Source organism: Falco naumanni, chromosome 1 (genome assembly GCF_017639655.2).
Source record: "Falco naumanni isolate bFalNau1 chromosome 1, bFalNau1.pat, whole genome shotgun sequence".
NCBI classification, from domain to species: Eukaryota; Metazoa; Chordata; class Aves; order Falconiformes; family Falconidae; genus Falco; species Falco naumanni.
The window spans coordinates 78240539-78266341 of NC_054054.1; the positions used below are offsets into that span (position 1 = coordinate 78240539).

Here is a 25803-nt window from a genome sequence, read left to right on the forward strand (position 1 = left end):
GGGGAGACTGGATACCACCCCACCTGTGTCAGGGACCAGAATTTGCAATTCCCAGGATCCCTTCAGGGCGGGAGCAGTTATCCTGCCAGCCCGCAGGGTTTCATGATCCGGTGCTAAATCACCTCTGCACATCCTCCTTACACTTTAATATTAGAAGTGCTAAGAAGCATATAGGAATTCAGGGTAGCTGAGAAAGTTTTTTTCCCCAAAATGTAGTTTATTCTGCATGATTCTGCAGATGCTTCTTCAAGAAAGTGAAATAAATTGAGGACAGCTTGAATATTTTCCCTTCCTTTAAATTTCTTTTCCTGTGGTTTTTCCTTAGTTATTTTGTTAGAAAGCAGCATACAGGGATGGGGTCCCCAGTGTATTATACTGGTTTAGGAGCAGCAAAGGAAAATATAAGTCAACCAGGGTATTACTGTAAATATCTATGCTACACCTGGGCACTAAACAGTTAAAATGGTGGAATGTGCTGCTTCACTTGTTGGGAGTTAATGATGCCTGAAAACAATGTTATCTTCCTATAATTTATCATCATCAAGGACTGGACATCCCAGTTTATATTAATGAAAATGAATACAAATGAATTTTATATTTCTATTCATGAAAAAATTATTAACCTATAATGGGAGTTCTTGCTTCTTCTTTAAATGAAGAATTAATGAAAAAACTTTCAACTGTTCTAGTCTGGATTTACCCAGAACTAAAAGCATCACAGAAAAAAAAGACTACTCATAAGTATAATAGTAGTAAAAAAGAAAAATATGTTGCAATACCAAGGGCTTTTATTAGCACTTTTCTTCTGTTTTGAGTGTAGGCACTAAAATTATGTGCTATGTTGAAACCACAGTTTATCTGCCTGAATGCAAACTGTTAATATGAACAGACTTCTCCATGCCCCAGGCTGAAATAATGAGGAAAGGGCTTTGCAATTACTTTATTATCCATTAGGGGAAAATCTAACTGATAAATGTTATTAAAATTTCAGAAATTGTTCTTTAACAGCCAGTGGTTCGGTAGAAATCTGAAGGTGGAAGTGCTGATGACCTAAGACGTGCTTGGGACTTGAGCTCACTTGTTGCATGGTTACAGGGATGCACCAGCCCGGGCTGTGACAGCTGATGGCCCTGTGGCTGCCAAGGCTCGAGATTATGAACCTGAATTCAATCCCGTAAGGAGTAAGCACGATAAATAGCAGAACCACACCCTTGGCCTTCAGGAGAGAAGATAACAGCTTGTTCAGGGATCTGTTTGGGTGGATCTCACAGAAGACTGCTCTGGAGGCAGAGGGACCCAGGGGAGCTGGTTGACCTTCAAGAACATCCCTGTCAGAGCACAGGAACAGCCCGTTCTGACGTGTGGGTGTTGAGCAAGTGGGGCACTCCTGCCTGCTGTCACACCGTAGGCAAGCACAGTGCTGGTGGAGAGTACTGGCCACCCAGGAGCAGCATAGGGACATCACCTGAGCGAACACGGAAGGATTTAGCAGAGCCAAAGCTCGGTAGGAGTCAAAGCTCATACGGGATTTGAGAGGGAAGAAGAGGGGCTGCGTAAGTACAGTGAGAGTGAAAGAAAAAGGCGGTCCTGCTGCTTGGGGGGTCAGAGGACTTGGTGACACAGCGCATGGAAAAGGCAAAGATATGTAATGCCTTTTTTGTGGGGGATGCCCCCCCCCCCCTTTTTTTTTTCCTTTTAAACTGGTGGCCAATCCTCAGCCACTGAAGCACTGAAGAGGAAGGCAGAAGAGGGGAGCACTTCAGCTCAGTGGACGTGGCCAAGTCCATGAAGCCAAGCACGGTGTTTCTGAGGGAGCTGGAGAAGAAGGCTGATGGGAACCTTTAAGTTCAACAAAGACAAAGTCAGTCTAGGGCCAAATAACCCCATGCAACTGTACTGGCTGAGCCCCAACAAGCCAGAAAGCAGCTTTGCAGGAAAGGACCGAGGGGTACCAGGGGACAAGAAGCAGAAAATGTCAGCCACGGGCTCTTAAAGCAAAGAATGGCAGTGCCATTGTGGTTACATTAGCAAGAGTATATTCAGCAGGTTGATGGAAGCAATTGTTTTCTCCTCTATTTGGCACGTGTGAGGCTGCATCTCGAGGACGATGTCCAGTTTTGGGCTCCCCAGTGCAAGAAAGGTAAGGACATACTGGAGCAAGTCCAGTTCCTGACTTGCAGCCAAGGCTGCCACCAGCATTCAACACACAACTGGGTGAAACAGCAGCCCACGAAAAACAGAACAGGTAAGAAGATCTAGTATTTTGTGAATATGAAAGAAAAAGAAGGTATGATTGAGAACAGCGTACAATCTTTCTTACCCAGAATGACAGAACGGGAACAGAAAATCAATCAACCTGCCCCTTTAGCGTAGTAATAGAACAACATAATGCCTGAATGAAATAATCTGGAAAAAAAAAATGAGATACTGATCAACTTGGAAACCCCTGCATTCCTTAAGTACTTGCTTGCACTGTTGTGGCAGCAAGCAAAGTGAGTGTCAGTGACCTTGAGGAAATTGCTGTAGTGCCAAAAGCTCCTACTTCAGTGGGATACAGCTCCCTGTATATTTATTGTTATATTAACGATGAAAGAGTAGCTTGTGCTTAAGGACACTGCCTAGTTCATTTATATGCATTTAAGCTTGAAGTAAAGATCCTAGGATCTGATGAAAACATCGAGGACATCATACCAAAATATACTTTATTTTAGAAAATATTTTCCCTCTGTCATCAATAAACATATTAACAGGATTTATACAGATAATTCATAAAAATGTGCATTTAATGTACTTATTCATATTTCTTAGCTCTGTTTTGTCTATGAAGTTTGCACTACGCTGTAACATTTGAGTTTTTACAACGTAAAATTAGACAAAGCTCCCAAAATGTTATTACAAAAGTTACACAGCTGTACTGTTTTTCCCCGTCTGCAGATTTTCAAGCACCTTTTTCTAATTGAAAAGTTGTGAATTTATGTGAGTGCTGGGTATATCACTTTTCTGGAAAATGTCACCAACCTCTTCCCACTGCTGTCGAAAATCTTCTGTCTAATAATCTAAAGCCTTAAAGCCAGTAAGGATGCAGCACTCAGTTCAGGCACAGGCACATGACAAACCCTTTTCTAGCTCTGCCACTACCTCTAGCATAACTTTTCATCTGCACCCCTCAACTACAGGCCTGTCAGCACGGGGATCTTACTTGCTTTGGCTGGACACTGCAAAAATAAAAGATCCAGACTATTTCCTTCTCACAGGCTGCAGGATTTGCCTCAGACTCTCCTGTTCTGATCATGACAGCCATACAGTAAATTCTGCTCTCTGATACACATTAAATCTTCCCATGATATTATAGCTATAGTTTCTTAACACACTAAACATGAATTCAAGGCTCCAAGTACTAGAAGCCTGGAGGACCAATGATGGAGGACTGTATTCCCACTCCAGCCTAAATGCCTGAATTAAATCAATATATTTTCCACAAAACATGAGTGACTCAATTTTGAGTTGGCAGTTCTGTTGCATTCTGCCTGTGCTGTAATTCTGCTGCCTCTCCTGTTGGTTTCTCCAATTTTATCCTAGCTGTTCGGTTGCCCACTGAAGCTTCTCTAGCTGGGTATCTTCTCAACTTCCTGAAAATTTCTGTCAATGGTGGATTCTTTCTCACTGGATGCCAATACTGTCGTTGCGGTACCACTGCTGCTGGAAAAAATGCCTGACCTGCCATGAGGCTAAGAGCCAGAACCAGAGTTTATGAAAGCCCCGTATTCACTTGTCTGTGACATCTCTGCTACAGCCTGGCTTAAGTCAGAGAAAAATCTGGATTTGCTGGATCTCTGCAAAAAACCCTGATGTACAGGATTCCCTAAAGGGGCACTTCTGTGGTAATGCCATGCACTGCAGCGCTGCAGGGCAGCAAGCTCAGCACGGGTACTACCATGAAGAGAGCCTACAAGAAAACCCACGAGTGACCTAGGGACAGAGCCAGACGCCAGGGGCTCGGAGCTGGCCGCAGGCCTCGGGGTGGTTCTGAGAGCCCCCTCCTGCCCTCTCCCCGTCCTGACCAATGTCTTCCTGCTCCCAAATGAAAAAAGATGAGCTGAGCATGAACCTATATGAACACTGCCCTACCCAGAAGTTTAGCATTTGAGAGATGACTCTTGGCATAAATCTGTGTCTCACAGACAGGGCAAAAAGGTTACTGTTGCCATTAAGGTCCCCTGGAAGGCATCAAGTGTGCATTACCTGCAGGCTATACAATCACAGGATGGGTGTCCCTGGCTTCTCTACAAACTCTTCAGTGGGACAAAAACTGTTCCAGCCACATTTCTGGATGAGCAGCCCAGGGACAGAAGGCTAGAAACAACTCAAAAGAATAAAAGCCAGCTCCAGTACAATTGCCTTTTGAGGAGCAAATAGAACTTAAAGAAAGGGGCAGGACCAGCAGAGGCCTGCTCAAACATGGCAATACACAACAGGGCTACCACGAACAAGGTGCACGAAAGGCAACTGAAGTTGAGATTTGCAATGTAAAACACCAGGCAATACACGTAAACCTCATTCTGCAATATAAATACTTCATAATCTAGAAGCTGTGTCAAATCCACAACCATTCCTCACAACGGATCAAATCTGATCTGTCAGATGATCTGGCTGTACACGTAGTCCAGCACAACTACTAGTGAAACCTCACCTTTATCCTCAAGGTTAGCAAGTACTTCTTGACACTGACAACAGATCATATGCAACAGAAATATTGTACATTTCACAAGCCTTCCTCTACACTTATTAATAGAAATTAGGTTAATGATGGTAACTACGACACTACCTACTGTTCCAACAATAGTACCTTACCTTTTTGCTTTCTAGCACCTACTTCGGCCTGCCATAAACATTGTAAAAGGTCTAAATTAGGAATTCACTGAACTTGAGTTCTTACTAACAATAATGAACAGGCCCATATTCAACAATGAGACAGAACAGATATCCCTTCTGATTTCACCTTTACATACATACCAGCAATAAATGTCATCTGTACAGCATTCTGGTAATAGAAAGAGTTAGGGCCAAATTAAATCCTCAGTAGCTCTCACTAAAACATGAAAAAACAAGCAAGAAACATCAGGGAACTAAAGAAATTCACCTGGTTGCTGGTCTTGTAACATTGCTTTCTGAGGAGATGTCCCAGTGATACATGCAATGCAGAATTAATGACTTGCTTGGTGATTTACGAACAGCACAGGACTCAAGTGAAAAAGGCAAGTCTACTCAAAATGCTCCCCTTGACTTCCCAAGGAGGCTGTCAGTCCAAACCGAAGTAAGAACCTCATTTGAGGAAAATACATATAGAATTTAAAGATCTGCGGGTTTTTTGTTTGTTTGTTTTTCCTCTTCTTCTTTGGTGATACTGTTTTTTTGAATACACACTTGAGGAACAGATTTGATTTGGAACGATTATTAAAATTCAGATAAGAAAATACAAACCTAAGTAACAGCTTGAGTTTAGACAGTAGGAAAAGCAAGAGATTTGAAGATCTCTAAAGACACGTAGTCTTGTCATTGTTTCCAAAACAGTGAGGCAAACAGCCATGAAAAAACAGAAGACATTTCAATAATTTACTCCAGCAACTAACTCACTGGCCATGATGAAGACAGGGAAGGGTTTACCTGATCATGTAAAAACAACCACAGAAGCCTTTAAGTTAAGTTCCAAAACAAAAAACTTTTCAGTGTCTAAGGCTGCCTCATAAGAGTACCACTGTTCCGCCCTTGCAGTTTCTAGGTAAGATTCTGTGGGAACTGCAAAACATGCCTCTAAAACCACTGTTTCCTGTAGGAAGCAAGAAATCTATGGAATGTATGTAAAGACCTGAAATAGAATTAACAGCTACAGCCTTACCTAGTCCTGGACCATTTCATCTTACAATGATTTCAGTTTAATTCTTTTGTACTATCACATAGCTGACTGTTTTTGGCCCCATGAAACCCTGTTTCTGTTTGATGTGTTTTTAATTTAAAAGCTATTTTTGTATTATGTAACTTAACATAATCTAATAATTATATTATGCTCTCTGTAGCACGTATGAAAATGATGTCCCTCTACCATATTGCTTAACCTTTTGTCTTCTTTCTATCCCCAGAAGATAGCCAACAACTCCTTGCCCATCATCCCCGCACTCCCACCCATTACAAAGCATTTCTTCCAGACTTAACTCCCCAGCCATGTGGCCTTGCAACTTAAAAATAACCATTCTGCTACTTAGTGGGTGAAAAAAAATATCAGAGTTCAGCCTTACATACCCTGAATATGCACTTTCACCAGAAAGGAACAAAGTGACAGGATTTAATAGAAGGAAGTTAAATGTGGGATTACAAAAATTGGTACATTTTCTAAAGCAACGGAAAGGGACAACTGATCTATTTAAACTGCAGAGATAAATAAACCAAAAAGAAAGGATGCAACACCTATAATCTCACATATACATCTGTAATATATAAAAAAACCACTGTAATGAGTCAGAGAAAATCAGCTGTTGAAATAATGACTAGCCATCGTCAGAAATTTGTAGATCATCTTTTCTCAGAGGCACCAGACTGCTCAGTAATTCCTTGAATATGTGACTTTGCCAGGTGGACTCCAAGGAGAAAGCACTTTGACCTGGACAGCCTGCAACTTCTTTTGCTTCTTCTCAAGCTGCTCCCTCCTCTCTTTCTTTTCCTGGGAATAAAAACATGTGTCAAAAAAAACCCAAACAAAAAAACCCCATAAAAAACCAGCTCCACGAACAGCCAAGTTGAAATCGTTGTCATAACTTTCAATTTACACAAAAAAGGTAACATGCAATGGAGATTTGCCTTTTGGGACTTAGCCCATCCCTTTTAGGGATTCGGTCACACACGCTGCACCATGCAACGCAAGAGGCTGCACATTTGATGTCATTTACAATTAAAGTGACTGTATCAAGGTTGGGCCGGTTTTGTGCACTATCTAAACAGAAAGCCCAACAGAAGGCCTAGTGTATTAGGTACTGTATTTGTCTTGCATATAATTAGTCTCATCTTAATTAAGTTTTTTCTTTAAGAGATATGTTGTTCTTATTACTCCAGACTACTGATGCATCTTTGAAACTTTCTGTACTTACTAAATTACACTTGCTATGTATTAGAACAAACTGGGAATTAAAAAAATTAATTATAAACAAGTATCTATTTAACTTATAAACACTGCAAGGTTCTGATAATATTTTCTATTGCTTCAAACAGCAATGGGTAATTAGGATGATGAAGGATAAGCAAGATACTTGCAACATTCTTTTTGTGCCCGATTAGTGATTTCCAAAAGACCTGTCATTCAAAAACTAATTTGCGATTATTTACAATTATTTTTGAATTTTTATATTGTTCTGTGCTATATAAAATAAATACTCTTTGCAAAGATCACTGCCATTTCACCACTGTGAGGGCCAGCATCTAAGGGTGCATCTGCATTACCAATTTAGTGCACTGGAGAGTTCTTTATAGGTGCAAATTTTCCTTGTATCATATTTTTACAAAAATTTAGTCATATTCTACAAATCATAGAATCTGAATTTGACATTCAAAGACACATGAGGGCAGATAATTAAAACCTCATTAAAAATAGGACTTACCATAGTATTATTGGCAATTATTTGAAAAATTGTGTGTTATAAAGAAACGTGCATATTTTATATTTATGAAACACTCTTCACTGAATACATGTTGTGTAACAGACATGTATGAAAAACCCAACCCAAAGATAAAGCATACAACCACCCAGGAAGGGAATGACAGTTGCTTTGGATTTTTTAATCATGTCTCAGTTTTGAATGTTTGGGTTTGAAGACCCAATTTTCATGAATGAATCGCAGTGCCAAGCAAAGAGTCTTGAGTTAATTTAACTGGGTTTTAAAAGATTAAATTTGACATGAAGATTTACTGGCTTCATCCCTGTCTTCAACACACCCAAAGCTTTTTATGTTCTAGCCCTAACCACAGTTCACATTCTCACAAGACATAACTGATACAAATCTCCCCTAAAATAATAAATAAGATGTTATTTGCACTAACAGGAGAAGAGTAACAGAAACAGTGAAAGATTAAATCAATAACTGTAGCATGTCACACACCAGATCAACTTGATTATGTGGCTTAATTTCTCTGTGGAAGTTTCCTACTCAGCCTAGTAAGACGAACACATTTTTCACCTAACAAATTCTGGGAAGATCACATTCTTAAGCAGTAGGGCTGCCACATAATCGAATTTTAGATAGTACAGAAGTCTTACAACATTTAAGAGGAGTAACAATAACAGCCTTATTTCTAACACATTGCAATGCCAGGAGATTAAAATTCCAATATAGAAAGTATTTTCAGATAGATGTTATTAAACCACATGAAATGAATAACCCATGTCAGCTGTTTCTAACCCAGAAAAGCAACAAATCCACAAGACTTATGCAGTACATAATTTCCTGATGTTTTTAAACAGCTTTAGAATGCCAAAAATAGGTGTTAATCATGCTCAGCCACAAGGTAAAACTTCAAACTTCTTCTAGGGCCTTTATCTCTATGTTGATCTTCGAGAATATTTTGAGAGCAGCCTTACTTCTCAATAAGTCATATTACGTAATGTTTACCACGTAAAATGGAGAACGTAACACATCTGGGATACTCGCTTTTCTCTACAGAAAACAGGTATCAAGATGACTGTTTCAAAAATAATGGAAACTAAACTGATCTGTTGCTATAAACTTTCTACATGATTCTTCTCCACATTCTACTCCTCAGAACAGGTGCATGCCAATAACACGTGCCAGACACTGGTATTATGTATATAAGCAAACGACCACGTATCAAGCAAAACATCTAGATTGGCTTGAAGAGTACCTGGTGAGTAGCAAGAAGCAAATACTATGAAAGAATTAGAACAATTAGAAGCTTAAATTTCCTCAGCAATACAAAAGTATCTCAGCTCAAGATTATCCTTTTTAAGTTAGTATTTTGCAAGTGTTAACATCCTTTCTCAGGGCATTTATTTTCATGCTTAAAAAGTAATCTTCTCTGTGCATTTAAGATTATCTAACACTCACACAAGGACCTGTAGAAGAGTAAGTAAGTAACAGAATTTCCATTAACATAAAACCAGAATGCTTCCTGTATTTTAGAAGAAGTACAAAGAGGTTTTTATGTCTGTTTTACCCATGCATTATGGTCAACACCTGGTTTAGGAAAGCTGAGGATGAACTTACACATTTCTGTTGAATGTTAATGAAAACATATTAGAATAATTTCCACTATGTTACTCTTATTACCCTTCAAACAAAAATTGTCTTATTTGAAATAATATACTTAAAAAGCTTTCACAATTCTGCCTACCTGTAGGCAGATATCATCTCAGTTCCCTTGATAATACATTGACAACTTCATAGGCATTTCTCTCCTGCAGTTCACTGAAGGTGTGTATTTTCATTATTACTATACAAAGCGTGATAAAATTCTGACCAAACATGAGGAAAGAGCCACTGCCCAATGTGCTTTCTCAAATAAAGGTGTGTTAGCTGCAAAACCCAACCCAATTTCTGTAAGTAAAGATGTGAAGACTGGGCATGAGACACATCAGTCAACACTTGCACATAGACACTGAAAATGAGGTAATTCTATAGGTACCTCTGCTAACCAATTCAGCACTCACTGCACCCTCCAACATCTGCTTATTTTTTGAACTGCTCCTCTCATGTAGGCACAGGTACATCCATTTAGATCTGGTCATTCCTCCAACCACTCAAATTTATATCAATAATCCCACTGAAGTAATGACGTCCAGAATTTATACACAATTTGAACAGAGGAGCCTGTGCTAGGCAGTATATTTTGTTCCCCAAAATATGGCATCATTTTTTTAACCTTCATACAGAGTCAAAGCCAGCAAGAAAGTCCAGTGTACAATGAAAGGTAACATTCATGCTTTGGTACAACTATGCTAACTGAGGACAGTCGCAATAAGAGGAGCATACTGGGACAGAGCATTACCCACTACTCAAAGCATAGTACTTCCTTCCTTAGGAACTAGGAATATTGAGTAAGCAAGAAATAATCTAAGATTGGATGTTAATCATTTGACAAAACTGGGCTGGAAAACACTTGATAAAGGGGACCAGAGAAAACACTTCTTACCAATGATTACAGAAATCAGAGGTATTCCAAAAGGGGACCAGGTCAAAGATGATCTTAAAAGACTTAAACAAAAGACTAAAAAGGTTGGAAAATGGAAGGGAAAATATGTAAGCTCCTGCTGTTTTTCACATAACTGCATATTTCTGAGTTAGCCAAGTAAAGGATGATTGTCCTTTTAAAATGTCCCATACCCATACATTTATTTGCCTGCCTCAGTTCTCACCTATGCCCACACTCACCCTCCCCCCCAAAAAAAATAAAATAGAAAGCCCACTCGAGACTCTGGAAAAGATTTTTAAAGCTATGGGCAGTACAAACCAATCCCTGTAAGGACCTTAAGCCAGCTGAGTTGTATGATTCCATTCTTATCAATGGCAACAGTGACTGTATATACAGGACGCATGTCAGAAATCTCAAGGAAGAGACAACACAAGAAACATTCTCAAACTAAGAAAACCTTGAAAGTCAGGATGATGAATGACTGTATCATTCACAGGGTGAGGACAAAAAACTGCAGATTTTTCTTTAACTAGTAAGTCAAACATATTTAAGAAAAGAATATATATGCTAAGAATATTAGTGATCTTTCCCTTCTAGTTTGTCTTTCAGTTGCAAGGGAAAAAAAACCACCACACCCTGCTTTGCTGCTGGGACTAGAATACTAGATTAGTTTACTGTTTAACAACTGTGACTAAAGTACACTGTTGTAGGAAAAATATAAGTGGGAGCATCAGAGTTCCACCCTTTCTAGTAAATGAAAATAATCTCAAACCTCATTAAAAGTTCTTTTATCGGTTTTAAGGTGTACAAGTCTCCACTTTGAATGCTTCCTTGAATGGATCTGCGCTTACTGTGGTGGCAGGTGGATGCCACTTGACTTTTCAGGTTTTGTGCTGTGGTGAGTTGACCGTTCAGATACAGTTGCTCCTGACACGGAATGTCAAAACATGAAGGCTAACTATGAAATCAAAACTCTATGACATGCAGGTAGGGAGAATATATTTGCCATGTATGCTAAATAACAAACCCACCACATGTTATCATTTTAGTCAAGAATTTTGGACATTAGCTAAGGAATGCTGCCATCATCTGGCCTCTCTCATTACAGCATGAAAAATCATGAGTATTACAATACAGAAGTGTTCACACTCATTACTGCGTTAATCTTTTGGGTTTTGACAAAAAGAAAAAAAAAGTAAATACCAGCCATCGTTCATATTCCTCCATAGCCTTTTTATTCTTTTCTTCCTTCTTTGCTTGTTGTATTTCTTGCTTTCTTCTCTCTAGGATTTCTTTTACTTTCTTCTGTTTAATATATTCTTCCTTTTTTTCTTTCCTGTAGAGTGAGACAGAAGAACAGGAGATCATCATGTAATAGACTAAATGCTGCATCCATGACTGAGGAACAAAACTGAGTCAAAAGAGAGATTTTTATGCATTCAATAAAAGATGGAGAAGATATTTTTAAAATCTTCAAAGTCCATCTTCATATATTATATCACCAAGGTATAAATGAACCTACTATTCTACATACTATGGCATCACCTTTTCTGTACTACCTTCTCCCTTATTTGGTATCATATAAAAAAAATAGATTCAAAACTGCTGTGGGTAATAGTTAATCGCACATGGTCTGTGAAAAACTCCTGGCTTGTAAAACTTATAAAGAATTTCTCCAGCAGACACATGTAGTTTGCTTCTGAATACATCTACATTCATACACTGTATTCCACAAAACGTTAAGATAAAGATTTACCTTCCTTCCTATGGCTTAGTAAAGAAGCAGAAGATTAATCGCATTAAGACATTACACTACTCAATGAATCTTCCTTCTCAGTTGCAGTATCTCTACTTGGCTTAGTCAGTAGCCTTTTGGGGAATCACTAAACTGAAAGAAGCGGTACAGCTTGCTCATTGTTATACTTGTTCTCCATTGAGACTGAAGACTCTGATCCCAAGCATGCCACTGTCTCCCAATTAAAAGCACATCAAGCACCCACAGAAGACCTCTTGCATTTGGGAAACTACAGTATTCCAAACCCCAGTGGAGTAGTACCATTTTTCAACTGCTGACATGCTGTCTCTCCTCTTCTCTGCAACCAGTTCCTCCTCTTTCTTCTTCTTGATTCTTTCAGACTGTTCTTCCTTTTTTCTTTGCTCTCTTAAATATTCCACTTTTCTTTCCTTCCATTTTTCGAATGCCTAAGGAAAACCACAGAATCATTAGAAAACTTACCCCTCACCTTTCTGTCAATACTCCACTTGCTTATTGTGGAGTATACAAAAATTATTGTATTATTATTTTCTGTAAGCTCTACACATTCCAATTTTTGATTATTTATTTGTAGTATTGCTCAAAAGTAGGTACCACTACACCTAAAAAAAAAAAGAATAATTATTTTTCCCAGTACGTAATACTTCACTGACAATGTATTTATACTGAGTTTATTTTACAGTTAATAGAATCCAAACATGGAGCAATGCCTGTTTGTGTGCAAATGCAAACATGACATACTCCCAACAGAACAGAATCTAATCTAAGTTTTCTTTAAAAATTAACCACGTTTAGATTTTAGCATCTTGTTTGTTTCCATCTCTTGCTGAATTAATCAAAATTATTCTCAACAATCTCCTGAACCATACCTGATACACACACATTTATGTACATATTTTACATCACCTTCTGTGCTTCCTCTGTTTTCTCCTTTTTCTGTTCTGCTGCTTTCTTTGTCTGAAGTTCCTCGAGCTTCTTTTTTTCACTTAACATTTTTGCTTCTATTCCTTTCTTTCTTTTCCAGGCTTCAAAAGATGCAATTGCTTCCTCTCTTTTATCAGCTTCTTTCTAGATTGAAAATGAAAGTTACATTTAAATACACTTAAATATAAAACTACAATTGAAATAGTATGTTATAAACTCACCATCAAATGTAGGATTAGATGGAGCAATGAAGAAATGGGATTTTATTTGCAGACAACATTCCAATATTTAAAAGTAAATTTGATCTATAGAAAGTGGTTTTTTTCTGTGCTCATTTTTAATTTAACTTAGTCGAATAAGACAAACTACTCTTGCAAAATATATGTAGAGGAATACAAAACACATGTTAGATGCTCAGAAGTGAAATGTTAAATACTTAAAAGCCAAATCTAAGGATTGTGTATGGTACTATTCAAAATACAATCCTCAGTAGGTAAGCACCTCTTGAGACAGGGAGCAAACTCATTTTCTAACACCCGAACGGTTAAGCATCCCAAGCTCTTTGTAAACAAACCTGAAAATTAATTTAAGAAGCACACTTTTAGCATTCCTAACGTAAATGTGTAGGGAAGCATCAGCCATACACCCCTTACAGCATCCATAACAAGTGGGACATGCCATTTACTGCTTCAACCCACCTCCCACTATTTGGGGAAAACCAGGTGCCTTAGAAGGGTGATGTAATTAGGCAGAAAGCATAGGTAAGCATACTTCAAAGAAGTATAGTTTGTCTTTTCAAACAAGAATGTAAACAAACCTTTTCAGTATTGTTCCTTAGATTTTCAGCTTTCTTCTTTTCAAGTCTCTTTAATTCCAGTAGAAAGGCCTTTTTCTTTTCCAACCAATTCTGTAAGAATCATTAAGTTTTATACTTTTAGTCTTTCTAAGGTACATCTATAAAAGTTCTGTTAAAACAACTAAGTATTATTGGAGCAGCAACAATATAATGACCACCAAAATTACTCTTAATTCTTCCATGTGCTACTTCAATAATTACCCCTGATCAAAGAAGTCTAAGGTTCTAAAATCATAGCTAGAAAATATGAAGAAGCTTAACAATCTTTCTTTAAAAAAATACTAAAAAACCACCACAAAAATCTAAGCATTAAAAGAATTAAGAAGTTTATTACTTTTATTTATTTATTTATTGTCTTTCTTGCAAATACCTAATACCTGTAATTAAAAAGAATAAAATCCAACTGGGAAGAATGAGACTTCAGGCATCCATAAAGTGTTAGGAGCCATTTGCAGAACTGAGCTTAAATTTTCAGGGTTTAACTATGTAATTGGTATGCTGCTTAGAGATACAAGTGTCCTAAATGAATCTTATTTTACCTTTAAAAATTATGAAGACAATATAAATATGGACTTGAGGTTCTAAATTTTGTTCTAGAACCGTAACAAGCATGAAACTCACATACCAATATGAACAGCACCTGTTAATAGAAGTTTTTCTCACACAGACGAGTAGCAAAAATCTGTTTGAATCCACAAACTGATCATTATGAATTTCTACACAGAATCCACATTCTGGAGAGAACATGAGATGACTTCTCACTTTTCCTGAATGTCAACTGAATAGAACGTATCAGGAAAAGAAACTTTAAACTATGGCCTTACTTTTATTAAGGCAGAAGCAGAAATAAAGAAATATACATGCCTGGAAACAGTCTGACACAATGAATTATGAACCACAGTATGTCCCTCTCACCTACCTTTTTAGCCTGTAATTTGATGACAAGGCATAGCGAACAGAACGAAACAGAACATGTAAGCATATGCAAGGAATATACTCAGAAATACTGATTTCAAGAAAATAAAACATGTTGACTCCCATAACAGGACTTTTATATGCATAGGGTTTTTTGTTGGTTCTTTTGTTTGTTGTTAAGCTCTACCTGGAAAACAGCTGCTCGTAAACTATCTCCTTTGTCAAATTCTGTATTGTTCTTCTGCACACTTTTATCCTCCAAAACCTTTAATGTTCCCAGATAATGAGATGAAACAGGTGCAGCTGATGGAACAGCTTTCACCTTTTTCTTTAAGGGCACTGTAGAGAGAGACCTATAAAAGTACCAAGACACAAACATATGAATGATCATTCCACTTGTTTTAGCTGATACCACGTACTGTTCCTTTTATTCCAGCGTATACCAAAAGTTACTGTGATTCTGGTTTTATATGCGCCTGGCTGGGGAAAGGAGGAAGAAGCCCATTTTCCTCTGAGGGCTTTATTATTGCCAAAACAAGCCACTACACAATATACCCAGCCCAAGAAGGTTTAGAAATTTCTTACAACTTTCATCTACGAAACAACTTAAAACCTCTAAATACATCAAGGACCTGGATTCATTGGTGGATCCAGTACACAAACTCATCATAGACACTGCAAAAAGACTTGGCGTCTGATCTGATATAACCCTGAGCAAAGGTTACAATAACATGCCACATCTACTGAACTGTTTTCTAGATGGTCAGAGATTGTCAACAGTGAAGACAACGCTGACAGAAAACAAGAGTGAAGCAGCACTGTCAGGGTGCTTACATGCATTTTACACTGCAGGCTGTGATACACAGCATCTTTCTCTTACCTGTCAGATAAAGCTTTCTGGTTTTGTAGAACTCCCTCCTTCGTTTCACTTAGTTTCTAAGAAACACAGAGGAAAAGCAGAATTATAGAGTCTCTCAAGCAACAGAACTGGATCAGGATGAAACAGGCTTTTACAAGCTAACAAGGATGTTGGGAGATGGACTCAATGATCCTTATGGGTCCCTTCCAACTCAAAGCGTTCCATGATTCTGTGTTAGAAAATACGCCTGAAAGCCACTCCAATAGAGAAGGGGTATAGTACAGGGTAAGAAAGTAAAAACCCAAACCGACAAACCAAACCAACAAACTTTCAGAATGCCTCAATCTTTTTGGAATGGCATCTAGAAATGTGTCTTTGTATTATGTAAAAATATAGTCTACGGTTTAGAAATACAAAGGAATAAAAAGAACCCAGCTCAGCAGTGGGTTTCCCTGTTGTTGTATCAATACTCTTTTAACTATTTTTAATATTTAGCTGTAACCATTACATATATCTACATCTTCTCTTTCTTATGATAAAGCATAAAATGCTTTGCATCTTATCCATTATTCCAGTCACACCATGGATTCCATCCTTTGCCAGCATACACTGCTCATTCCAATTCAGCTAACCTCACAATAGAGATTTGACATTTCCCCTTGGGTAAGGGTATTTCCTTAAAACTGGAAAATATAAATTTCAATACCTTTATCTGATTTAAATGATTTGTGTAAAAGGTATTCCCTACATCTTCCTCAAAACTGTACAGAATTTCTAAGAGCCTCAACTGTAGAAGCCAGAGAACTGGCCGTTTTACAAACGGAGTTCTACACACTTAAGGTACCAACAGTAACTACAAAACTTTTCACTGTGCTTCTAGGACACTAAAATTGCATATAAATAATACCTTGACAGATTCCTTTGAAGTGTTCTTTGCCTCCCCATGCTCAGACTGATCATTCACTGATACCTCCTGTATTGTATCAGTTATTATTTGTCCTTCCACTATCTTCACCATTTCATCTGAACTGCCATCTGTTGACTTCTCCAATTTCTTTGTTTTCTTATATACTGTGGGTGTCATTACTTCCGTCACAGAAGGGGATTTTCTACTATTGTCCTCCAGTTTCAAGTCACTGGTGTTGATCTTCTGATCTTGATCTAACAGGAGAAAAAAAAAAATCGAGAGGATACATGAACAAGATTTTCATTGTTTTTTGAGTATTGTTATTTCTGTACTAAAACCATCTGTTTATGAAACATATTACTAAATTTGATATAACAGAATGTATTTTCTGTATACTTCCTTCTAAAGAACTATAGGCACTAATGACAAGAGTATTCACTTGTACTGTATTTAAACGTAAGACTGGAGTAGCAACTGAAGTTGTATCAAATGTTATGTGTGAGAGCATGACAAAGGCAAAACTTCCCATCTGCTTTACCACCTGAACATGATTCTAGTGCAGAAAGCAAAAGCAAAAGCAAAAGCCATTGCAATCACAGCAAGAGCTCTTCTGACATCTAACAAACTACTAATGAAGCCTTTACAACAATTTGGGTAACAAAAACTACTTTAACTGTGTGGTATTTTTCAGGGGTGTGGGAAACACAAGGAAGTAATAGAAAGATTCTGCGGTGGGGATTTAAAGAAAACTTCACCTCAATTTAAATGTGTGCCTAAATTGTCATTTATTAAAACACTACGTTAACAAGTTTTTAAAAAAATTATCAGATCTGAACTGCCATTAATGCAGTATCTAAATTTGTGAAACAATTCAGACACAAACTATACAAAGCCACGGTAAATTCCCAAATATAAAAGAAATAAAATTTGTGGATGAGAGATTAACTCCAAGTTACCTGAAGAAAGGAAAATCAGTGCTGGCAATCGAAAAAATTTAACCTAGACTTACAATGATGTTAAGTTCGAGGTGACAAGGAGAACTCTGAATTTATACGAACCATTTTCTATTCTTTGTTGATATGCAATCTTTCATATTTTACTTTACACTTACTAGACAGTACAACTGTGTATAAACTGTAGGCATCGGCACCTGTACATCTCGAAGTTGCAGCATGTAGTGCACAGGATACAGGCGACAGCAGATTTACCATAAGCACTGCGTAGCATGAACTTCACGCAACTTTTGCCTCTGTTTGCAAAACACCTTCAAAATACTAACCCCATGGTCAGCTGAGTACTGACACATAAAACCTATAATTCTTATTGTAGTTTCTTTCTTGACAGTTCAAGCTATACAAGTTCAATCAGTCTGCTTGGAATTCCCGTATCTATGCACTTCAGCATTACATTTAAACAATCTTTTCCAGTCCCTTTTTCCTCCACTTTTGTTGAAGACTCCATATGGTTGCTTCTGTGTCCTCCTTTGTCCTGACAACACCACCTGTATTATTCTCTTCCACTTACACTGTCCCTGCACTTTGAGAATCTTCCCATTCCAGTACACTGATGCTCACATCCTTTTCCCTATACAAACTCTCCTCAGACATTGTTTCATAAATGATGCTTAAAAACATCAAGCTATACCAAACAAGTTTTCTAATCTAAGGTATCAATAAAATATAAAAAAGAACTGAAACTGAACACAGATCTAAGCAGAACTTTTATTTACTACTCAGTACATTGCCCAAGTTTTCACCTTCTGTTCACCTTTCCGTCCTAAATCCTTCAAGCCAAGTACTACCTTTTATCTCATTAGGCTGCAGCGTATAGACATTACATAGGCCATACAGACAGCATTCTTCTTGCTGCATCTGACAGTCTATGTTACTACCATCCTGCACATAGCAAATTACACCCCAGCATGATTTTCTTAGCAAATTAAAAAAGGTGTCTAACAGCTCATTCCAGTGTTTTTCAACCTGGGGTCCATGGATTTTTCCTAACCAGTTTGAAAAAGGGGACTCAGAAAGGTACATTCAATGGATACTGCTGAGAAGCCCATAGATTTGGTACATCTCAAGGGGTCTGCACATCCCCCGAGGCCTGTTAAGAGATTCACAAATCCAAAAAGATAGAAAAGCGCTACTCAGTTTGTATTAAACCTTGTGGGGGAAATTGCAGGAAGAAGCAAAAGGTTTACCCTAGTTATATTGACTGTAAAAGAGGAAATCAAAGTTATTTGTCTCAAAGATGCTTAGACAATGATCTTACAATGATCATGCACTTGACACAGGTCTAAGTACAAAATCTAAATTCTCAAACTTTAACCTGTTCCTCTGCATTCCTGAGATGCCTCTAGGCCAAAAGTCTAAATACCTGGGGATGATACTGTACTTGGACATAACTGCAAGAAGAAGGCTGGGCCATTCTCAAAACTGAACAGGAGACACAAGACATGAGAAAGATACTGAGAGCAGAAAAGAAATTAAGAATGCCACCAACTTTAAGAAGCCTTGTACTGGACCATTAGATATTACTAAGATATAAATGGTAACGTTTTATTATAGTTTCGGTTACATCTAGTTAAAAGATATTTTAGCCTGGAACAGTATTTTGTCAAGATAGATTCAACTAACTATTTGCAGTTAAATGATCCATTTAAATAATAGCACGGCTTTCTTAACACAGTGAGGCCCTACACAAAAAGCTATCTAAAGAGTTACAGCCACTTTTTCAGAGTTTAATGAAAGTTTTAAAGCTTCTAACTATCTCTACATAGACAACCTATGAACTTTTTTTCCTCATTTATCATCATCTCTGTATATATTGAAACTACACTCAAGGGCTTATTTGCAATCAGAGAGACAGATGAGTTTTCATAAATGTAGAATACAGCATATATCTTACACAGCACTGTTGTAGGAAAACCTTTTTGCTATTCTGCTTGTCCAGGTACCTACTAGCAAAGACATGAAAGGAAGACTGCTTCTTTGCAGGGTGCAGAACAGAACAACCCTGGGTCAGTGGAGACATCATGAGAAATGCAGTCGAAAGCGAGGGCTTTCAGTGTATTTCTAGCTTCTTCAGTGATGTCTCTGTTCCCCCGCTAAGGCAGTCACTGGACAGCAGAACTGCCATGCAAACATTTTTTAAGAGATTTCTATTCTCTGGCTCTTCACCTTTCTCCTGTTTAGCAATCCTATCTTCTTCACGTTTTCCTCCTCCTGCCCTGCCACCAACCAGATCAAGCCACATCAATGGCTTTCTACCTGCTTTTTTCTTTAGGTATGCTGACCCACATTTCTTTACATTGCCATGGAAGCATTTCTTATTCAGTCCTAGTTCATGCAGATCTACTGCAGGAAATGGGAGAATCACGTTGATCCTGCACACTCAGCTGCATAAAGTTTGATTATAAAACCAGTATGAGTTTGAGAGAGCTAAGAGGTCACAACAATATTCCTGCAAGTGCACCAACAGTTTCTCCATGCAGTAAATCACAAGAAAAAATCAAAGGAGCAGAAAAAGTTGATTAATCTCTGGACAGTCATTTCCTCTGTTAGACAGAGATCTATTTATCTAAATAAAAAAATTTACAGTGGTTAACTACTGAAGACAACAGGCTAGTATCACTGTACTACTTAGATTCACATGAAGAAAAGGAGTACTTCAACTTTTTTCTGCCAGTCTAAAACAACACTGGCATACTTGCCAAAAAAGAGGCATCTGCAGTGCCTAGCTGCACATTCAAATATTCAGCACTTTCGTGCCATCATGTGGAAAGAAAAAAAAAAAGGAGCTGATATCACTAACCATGTTCTACCAATTTCAAAGTTGTATTCTTCCATCACAGGTAACGACCAGCCATAAATTTCTGTCAGGACAAACTCTTCTCATATTAGAAAGTAGATAAAAAATATGAAGTCTTTTTAAAGTTGGAAAAGCACATACACTCAATTAGCAGAATTCCAAGTTCTGCTTTGCATATTGAAGATGAATTAGCTATTCTTATACTGAAACATTAAAGTTCTGGGGTTTTATGTGTTTGACTACACATCCAAAGTGATTCAGTATCTTCAAAGATATTTTTTTAAAAACCAAAATTTGAACTTTGTGATGATGAGAAATCTACCATTTGTAAATGTTTTGGTTACAGCTCATTTTCTAACATTCTGTTACATTACAGCATCATATCTCAGCATCACGATTTCAACATAGTATTTGTGAACACTCTGGTCCAGCTTCACTGGTCACAGAGAAAGGCTGACTATTTAAGGCCCTTTCCATTAAGGGGTACATGTATGCAGCGGACACTGTGTGAATATGGCTTTCTGTGCTGTGCACATGCAGCAGAGAGAACTCTGTAGCCCTCCTGCATGATCCATGGACATGCACTGATGGGGAGCTGGACTAGAAGTACCCCAACGGCTGTTTTTCATCTCCTGAAAGGAAAAGGCAAATAGGAACCACCCGCTACTTGGCCCACACGGGTTCCGTTTACCCCCTGGCAACTGGAGGTTATTAAAAAACGTATTTTTAGAAGAATACCAAATAAATTCCCTGCAAGCCAAAGCAACTGATACTTAACAAGGAAACAACCCAAATTACAACACTTTAAAATACTGTAATATGACTAAGCAAGTAGCAGCAACATTCAAATGCTTCCTTCTCACCTGATGCCAAAGCATTTCTTGGTTTGTGCACCTGTGGCTTTGGTATTGGTTTGTTTTCCTCTTGATTTCTTTTTTTCTGTAGTTCATGAATAGGCAAGTCATTACAGTGGTCACTTTCACTATTATCACATGGTACTTCAGTAGATGAACATTCTTCATCACTTTTTCTGTCATCACCTTTGTTTTGACTTCCCAAACATTCTTCTTCACCATCCTTTCCGTCATCCCATATGTTTCCACTTTCTAAAAGCATTACTTGCTGAAGCTTCTTTTCATGAAAGGATAAAGTCAAGTCAGCAGCTTCGTTTTCCAAATCTGCTTTTTGTGAAGCATCATCATCAGAGAGAGGACTCTCAACAGCAACTGACTTCTTAGTGCTTTCAGCGCCTGAGTCACTTTCATTTTCTTCCCCAATACCTGAAAATAGCACATCATCAACTTCCATTTGAGACAAGTGGGAAAAAAAAGGGACACAGAAACTCTGTCTTCTATAATTTAGAAGTATTTTTCATATAACATTCTCCTGACTTAAGTCTCTGAGCATTTATCTTTCTGTACCTCTGATCGTTGCAAAACAACGGAACCAAATTCTTATTCTACTTCCTTTCCTGTCATGTCTCTCCATGGAGCCAATCTGAAGAAAATACTTTTAATATTCACTGGTTAATTCTTACCTGTCATGCAATTTAAAACCCTTCTAAAAAACTATGTCTCCAGTGCCATAAGAAGTGGAAGCAAGTCAACAACAACAAAGCTAGGCATGTTTGGTTACTAAAATCCATCCTTTCTATTCTCTTCACTTCTGTCACATCTGAGATCTACTAGAAGACACTCAAAGGTGGTATCTGCTCCAAAGCAAAGGTTCGCCTGTTTAACAAAAATATTTTAATCTTCCTGTAGCCTATTTCTAACTGACTTAATTTCAGAGTTGAAATGCTTGAGGAAGATGACAAATGAATGTTGTGATAGTTGGGTAATATATTTAATGCAGGAGGAGCTTTTTTCTAAATCTTATCAGCAAAGGAAAATTAAAGCATCCCACAAACTTTTAAAAGATGTTTCAGATATGAATAAAAACAAGACACTGAGGAAGTCCTTTTAAAAATACATTATGATATTTAAGATTCCTATTTCCCTTAACATGCAGCACCGTATCAGAAGAGCCACGTGGCCAATCTTGTTAGACTAAACATAAACATTACCAAATATCAAATGCATCCTGGCCCAAGAAAAACATCCAGATCAAATCTGTTCCTGGTTTGTATTTTGCATATGCTGCCAAGCAGGCATGTGCTGCAGTGTCCTGCAGCCCCTACTTGCTGGCCATTCAGACTGGGAAAACAGCAAGACAACAACAAAGCTTCCTCTCCGCCAGTGTCCACTTCCATTGACAGTACTGTGCTCTGCTGTCTCATCCAGATGTAAACAATATGGCTAAGGAGTAAAAACAGGCACCACAACTGTAGGAAACAGCAGAGACTGCATCCGCTTGAGCAGGTTGGCACCACCCCTTATTTCACAGGGAATTCTGCTCCTAACGTGGAAGAGGAGGACTAAATGATTTCAAAGGTGTGAAATATGAAATCTTGGAACATTAAATCATATTGACTCCCAAAGATTTTGTGTGATCTAGTAATGAGTTAAGAAAGGAAAGAACACGAGGAAAAGTATTTAATTCTGTCTTACTGTTTAACATGCCATCTTCGTCACTCTCAAAGTCATCTGAGTATTCAGCTGCTTGCTCTCTCGCTGCATGAGCAGAAATTGCTTCTTGTCGCTCAGCCTGAAATGGTTTCGCAAATAACTTTTACACAGAAGGGAAGATTCACTTCAGCAAGTTCATGACTAATTCCCCCCTCCGACACGTAAGTAAACCTGAGCAACAGATTAACCCATTTATTTGAAAATTATGGTGAAGGGTAAGTAAAATAGAGCGTTTCACTCTACCATCGTACCCCCATTTCTTCTGTGTTAAGAAAACCACCCTCCATGTATTAATTTATATTTCTTCTTCAGAAGAAACGTATCTTGCAGCTCCCTTTTCCATTGCTGGCAATAAGGACGCTGGATCATCCTGTGCCACTTTTTGCCCCTTTGGTATGTTTTGATGGGCAGGAGTGCAGGGCGCGGGTCTGCCCTGCCATAGTGCGTGGCAGAGGGGGCGGGCCGGGCCGGGCCGGGCCTCCTGCACTACAAGAACCCCACGCAGGTGGCAGGTCCAAAAGCAAGGAGGAACTTCAAACCAGCCACTGCAGGTCTTACGGACACTGCTGCAGGCCGCCACAGACACACCACGCTTACACGGGTTCACAAAGCAACTGGCTTTAGCGACAAGGTTAAAATTACGTGAATAAATGCAGCACTATCTCCGGACTCGGGGCCCTGAGCCGCACACCGCCGACGGCTGCAGGGCGGCTTGTTGCAGATGGGCGTTACGCTCCCCCCGCGGCCCTGCTGCCGGCCTGGGGGCGGCCGGTCCTTCAGCCGGAGCCGCCCTCACAGGCCGCTCGGGCCCCGGGAAGCCCGGCCTGCCCCTGGTAGCGCCACTGCCGCCCAGCTCTCCACGGGGGCGGCTCCTAGCCCAGCGCGGCGGGTGCCCGCGGCCCCGTTTCCATTGCGACAGCACGTCGGCTGTTTGCGCCGTTGGCCGTAACAGCGAACGCCGCTGCTCCCGCCCGCGGCCGGCCGCTCACCTGTAGGGGGCTGCGCCGCCGCCGCCCGCCGCCTTCCCCCGACATGGCGGTTGCCTCCCGCTCCCGCCCGGCGGCCGGCACTCCGCCCGTCCCGGGACCGCGGCACCGCGCTGCCCGTCGCCTGGCAACGCCGCCCCGCAGGCCTGACCGGCTGAAGGGCGGGCGTTGGCGGCCCGCGAGGGGCAGGCGGGGCGGCTCCGCCCTCGGGCCGCGGCTGCGGGCGGGCGCTGCGGCCGCGAGGTGTGCGGCGCTGAGCTGCCGCCTCCCGCCCCCGCCCCACGGCCGGCGCCCGCCCGCCCGCCATTCTCCTCACGGCGCGCACAGGCGTTGGGGTGCGGCAGGCGACAACTGAGGCCCTGCTGAGCCGCTATCTTACCTGGGCCCGAGCCAGGCTTCACCTGAGCTTTGCAGAAGCCACCTGAAGTCTTCAAGTCATATTTATGCCCACATCCTATATATAACCTACCTATATATATCCCACAAGATACATATATATGTGCACACACACACACAGAGAGGTATGCACTTGGGGCATGCCATGGCAGCAGAAGATGGGACTGACACAGGTTCTTCAACCCTGGGCTTAAAGTCGGCTAACTCCACAACTTCCCACATGGGATTTCAGTGCTGATGTAAACAATGCTTTTCACAAGGAACAAACTCATTTTAGTGCTTTCTGGAAGAACTAGTAGCACCTGCGTGTTAATTTAAATGACACCTTAGAGATGAAGGAATGATACCGGCAGGGAAGTAAATCAGCCGGTGCTTGTGCCTCCTCATGCTCTGATTTTTATTTCCCAAAAAGGTGGTTGTTCAGTGCCCCCAGCTGACTAGACAGCTTGCCAAGCCATGCAGGTCCTTGCAGAGCTGGCTGTCCTAGAGGTCATCTGTCCGCTGTAGGAGCAGCGATGGAGGCAACCAAACCCCAGGATGCTTCGGGAATACTGGTCTTGTACATCAAAGGAAAACTGGTGACTTCAGGACAATGTACAGATGCAGATGTTTCTATTCTTTCTCCAGTTTAAATGCTTCTGATCACTCCTTTTCTAAAATGAGTGCTCCAGTTGTCTTAGTGATAATAAAGGACTTCTGACATGTGCTCTACTGGTGTTATATTTGCATATATTAATCTTTCCCCAAATGCTTTACATTTCCATGTTGTGTGCAAAAAAATCTCACTGACAGAAACGGGGGAGACAGTATGTAGGACAGTGCCCAGATCCTGAGCACATGTTTGCCTCTTGTTTATTTATATAGAGTTATATTGCAAAAGCAGTGCTGTTACGTCAAAGGCCACAACGCAGCTGGGGGAAAGGGGTCCTGAGTTTTAACAAGTAACCTTTGATTTAAACTAACACTTGGTTGTGAATTATTAGTTTCTATTTATGTATCATCTGTGAGCAACTCCTTGCTTTTTTTACTTGTATTTCTTTAAAACCAAATGGTGCTTGAGCTGCTGATTGTTCATGGTATTTGTTGAGAGTTATGCTTGACGCACAGTTTCCCCCTCTCTATTTTATTCACGTGTGAAAGCCTTAAATTTGAATCTGTGCTATTCAGTCTCTCTGTGGAAGGTGAAATTGGACATACTTGTGTGGAATTTAAAAAGCAGTAGAGAAGAAACCTGTATTCTTTCTCTGTAATAATAGCAATTCCTGTTGAAGGCTAAATTATGTCTGTGTTACAAACAACTGAGATGCATATTTTATTAAATTCCAGAAGGTGGCAGCAAAATATTTTAAAATTTAAAAACTGGTTCATTTCATTTAAAATGTCCACTTTATTCTACATTCTTTTACATTACCACTGATGTAGATACAATTTTTTGAAAGGTGTGTTCATTTAGATCCCTTTTCCAGCCTTGCATATGCTATAGAGAAGGAAAAAGATTTGGTTTCAATTATTACGTTATTTACATGAGTAAGACGATGGGGCTTCGTATCACCTGTATTATTAAATACTCAATGCACTGAGTTGGTAGGATGTGGGGAAAAAAAAAGATCAATGCTGT

General features: G+C 39.5%; 1 protein-coding gene across 1 annotated transcript; it reads right to left on the reverse strand.

Annotated features, from left to right (window-relative positions):
* Positions 1-2688: 2688 nt before the first annotated feature.
* MAP9 (microtubule associated protein 9) lies at positions 2689-23985 on the reverse strand. Its single transcript, XM_040600750.1, has 11 exons — positions 23793-23985; positions 22786-22882; positions 21100-21516; positions 16427-16680; positions 15541-15596; positions 14848-15013; positions 13707-13796; positions 12872-13033; positions 12248-12393; positions 11395-11527; positions 2689-6715 (listed from the first exon to the last, which is right to left on the reverse strand). Exons 1-11 carry the CDS (start codon positions 23835-23837, stop codon positions 6596-6598), a joined length of 1686 nt encoding a protein of 561 aa, XP_040456684.1. The 5' UTR covers positions 23838-23985; the 3' UTR covers positions 2689-6595.
* Positions 23986-25803: the final 1818 nt, after the last annotated feature.